The sequence below is a fragment of the Borostomias antarcticus genome, assembly GCF_949987555.1.
Source record: "Borostomias antarcticus genome assembly, chromosome: 29".
Taxonomy (NCBI): Eukaryota; Metazoa; Chordata; class Actinopteri; order Stomiiformes; family Stomiidae; genus Borostomias; species Borostomias antarcticus.
In genome coordinates this window covers 5,226,731-5,229,963 of record NC_140262.1, presented here as the reverse complement: position 1 = coordinate 5,229,963, position 3,233 = coordinate 5,226,731, and the positions used below count along the sequence as shown (strand labels likewise).

The window sequence follows — 3,233 nt, the reverse complement described above, 5'->3', positions numbered from 1 at the left end:
TGTTTGATCATTTCAATGTCTAAGTGAAGTATTTATACACACATATACACAGTAGCGACGTATCTACATACAATAGGACCATGACATCCAGAGGCACCCCGAGTCGGTTCCTAAAAAGCGTCCTCCAGAACGGGGTTGGTCGGTATGTTGGGCAATTAAAGCGCATCCAGCTCATCTTCTCCAAAAACGCACAGAGCTCCCTGGGTGCCAGGTAGGTGACCGTGTTCCTTACAATACTAACTATCAATCTGTTTCTTATGATCAACAGAAATAACCGAGTGTCTTTTTTCACTATACGTTAGTTAGGCCTCGCTAGATCATTAAGCTCACAACATTGCCGTCTCTCATGTTTGATTTTTATTTATTTTTAAGACAGGGACAAGGTACAGTAGACATTTACCCTATAGAATAGGGAGAGATGCACTGTACAAGGTTATAGATAGACAGCTAATTTCCACCCGCAGTCCCTGGGCAAATAAATATACAGTCTTAAAATAGTGGGGCAAATAGTACACAGTGGGAAAGTTACATACATAGAAGGAATACAAAAAAGTTATGTAGCAAAGATTTCACTCATTCCTATACCCACATCCCAACCTCCCCAGACCCTTTCTCAAACCCTAGGTAATCATAATCCTGATTCCGCGTAATATCAATAACAGTATTAGTGAAACAAACCCTTAGTTACCTATAACGTTACAGGGAATTCATCGAGGAAGGAGTTGTGGATTATGCCAAGAAGAATCCCGGAACAGTTGTGTACATATCCCCACAGTCCTGCAGGATTCCTAAAGTGGTTGCAGAATACTGTAAGTTTGCCGTTTTAACATGATGTGGTTTCTTTGCGACCGTAAACTATTCAAGCAGATGGAATCAGTGCTTATGTGACTTTACTGTGAATGTACATGTTTCTGCTGCCAGTTCTCTGTAATGATACTTGATAATGGGTAGGTGGCGCTAGAGTACAATATTAGGTCCTTTGTTTGGTTGTTCGATGAAGATGCATAATTCAGTGTTCAATGGATTTCATATGGTCGGAACATATGCAAAGACATACACGGAAAATTCAAGTTGTATAACGTGTTGTTGACATGGTAACTATTTATATAACCAAGTAGCCTACTGTGTGTGTGTGTGTGTGTGTGTGTCTGTGAGTGTGTGGATGGTAATGATGCACCTTTGTTTTCATGATGGTGAGAATGTTTTAATAGACCTCGAACCCTTGTTGACGTGACATGGATATTTCTGTTACCTCAGTGAACGGCAACGTCAGGGAGGAACTCATCACAAGCAAGACATCGCAACAGATCTCAGAGCTGGTGAGCAAATTGGCTAACCAGTCTGGTCTGGACATCATTCGCATCCGGAAACCCATCCACACAGACAGCCCCAGTATTCAGGGCCAATGGCATCCCTTCACCAACCGAGCCCCTAACCCTGGCCCAATAGGGCCACAGAAACAGCTGGCCAAGTGAAAACCAACCAACTCAAACTGTCAATCATCATCAACCTCATTTGTGACAGAAAACATCACCTGTTTCCACTGAACAGACAATTCCATCTCTGACAATGTTTTTTTTTCTGATCAAACCAAATGTCTGTGTTGTATATCTACAGAGGAATTACCTATTTCAATGAATTTGACTCCCTTTTGTCATGAGCGTGAGCTGTTGCATGGAACTTTCAGAGGTCCCACATCAGCTGTATATTTGGAATTGAATAAATTATATATTGTACTGTAGATTTTGAATAAATGGTGTCTTTGTCTCAAAGCCAGTTAAGGTTGGTTGGTTTATGGGGTCAGACAATTAATTTATATATACAGTAGTATATCGATAGGTCTAAATGATGATTTGAACTTAATTTCTGTTTTGATATTTGTGTCTACTTAACTGTGTGTGTATATATATATATTCACACACACACACTGCATCCATAATATACATAGGTATTCACTCCCTTTACTCAGTGCTTTGTTGAAGCACATTTGGCAGAGATAATAGCCTCAAGTCTTCTTGGGTGTGACGCTACAAGTATCGGGGTATTTCTCCCATTCTTCTCAGCAGATCCTCTCAAGCTCTGTCAGGTTAGATGGGGAGCGTTGCTGCACAGCTATTTCCAGGTCTTTCCCAAGATGTTCAATTTGGTTCAAGTCTGGGCTCTGGCTGGGCCATTCAAGGACATTCACAGACTTGTCCCGAAGCCACTCCTTTTCTTGGCTGTGTGCTGAGGATCAAAGGTAAACCTTCGCCCCAGTCTGAGGCCCTGGGCGCTCTCGAGCAGGTTTTCATCAAGGATCTCTGCTCCGTTCATCTTTCCCACGATCCTGACGATCTCCCAGTTTCTGCCACTGAAAATCCCCACAGCGTGATGCTGTCACCACCATGCTTCACTGTAGGGATGGGATTGATTGATTGATTGATTTTATTTGACACATTATTGGCCAGTGACACTGTTTGACAGTATTGTCCAGGTGATGAGCGGTGCCTGGTTTCCTCCAGATGTGACGCTTGGCATTGAGGCCAAAGAGTTCAAATTTGATTTCATCAGACCAGAGAATCTTGCTTTCTGGGTGTGCAACCAGCTATAAACGGTAAAGTAGAACTTGGTGTTTCATCATTATTCATAACTTCAATTGAGTTCAGCCTCAAAATTAAAGTATTGAATAGACATAACAGTCCTTTTGGCATGAGCACAACAAACTGTGTTCATATTGACCAGACTGGCTTAAGCATCCTCATGGCTTATCATGTATAACACCAATTATGCGCGTGGCCTTCCTTCCATCGCACTCTCAGTCCCCAGTGAAACCCGCCAGAGCTTGACCCACACTACGAACGCAACGGCTCTAAATAAAGATCGCTGTTGCTATGTTACCATCGTGGACGCTGTCATTTGCCTTTTTTCCCCAACCCAGTTTCCCAGCCAGCTGGGCGTGCTTCTGTCAGAATCAGATGTGTGAATTAGACAATCATGACATGTGGAGCGGTCACTAGAGAGCACATTTGATCACCATCATCACCCAACAACACGCCTGGGGATCCCGGGCAGATGGGCTGGATCAGTACGGACATGTTCTGCATACGATGCCTCTGACTTTCCTCTGAGAGGTGTCAGAAAGGACAATTATTTCCCAAGCAGGACTGGAGGCAAAAATGGCGCAAGGAACAGTGACAATGAAACACAGGAACATCTGTAGAAAAAAAAATCTGTTTTTGACGTGCGGCAGTTAC

The 3,233-nt window shown here is 43.0% G+C and overlaps 1 protein-coding gene across 1 annotated transcript; it reads left to right on the top strand.

Moving 5' to 3' along the window:
• On the top strand, positions 1 to 1,659 carry mrpl43 (mitochondrial ribosomal protein L43). The gene is made up of 3 exons (XM_084459974.1): positions 1 to 211; positions 703 to 809; positions 1,258 to 1,659. Exons 1-3 carry the CDS (start codon positions 81 to 83, stop codon positions 1,473 to 1,475), a joined length of 456 nt encoding a protein of 151 aa, XP_084316100.1. The 5' UTR covers positions 1 to 80; the 3' UTR covers positions 1,476 to 1,659.
• The last annotated feature ends 1,574 nt before the right edge of the window (positions 1,660 to 3,233 follow it).

What these genes read in the sequence shown, in the direction of transcription:
- mrpl43 (XM_084459974.1), top strand. Translation starts at nt 81, where the DNA reads ATGACATCCAGAGGCACCCCGAGTCGGTTCCTAAAAAGCGTCCTCCAG. An exon ending in CAGAGCTCCCTGGGTGCCAG is followed by an intron (nt 212 to 702) that starts GTAGGTGACCGT and finishes ATAACGTTACAG; the next exon opens with GGAATTCATCGAGGAAGGAG. An exon ending in TAAAGTGGTTGCAGAATACT is followed by an intron (nt 810 to 1,257) that starts GTAAGTTTGCCG and finishes CTGTTACCTCAG; the next exon opens with TGAACGGCAACGTCAGGGAG.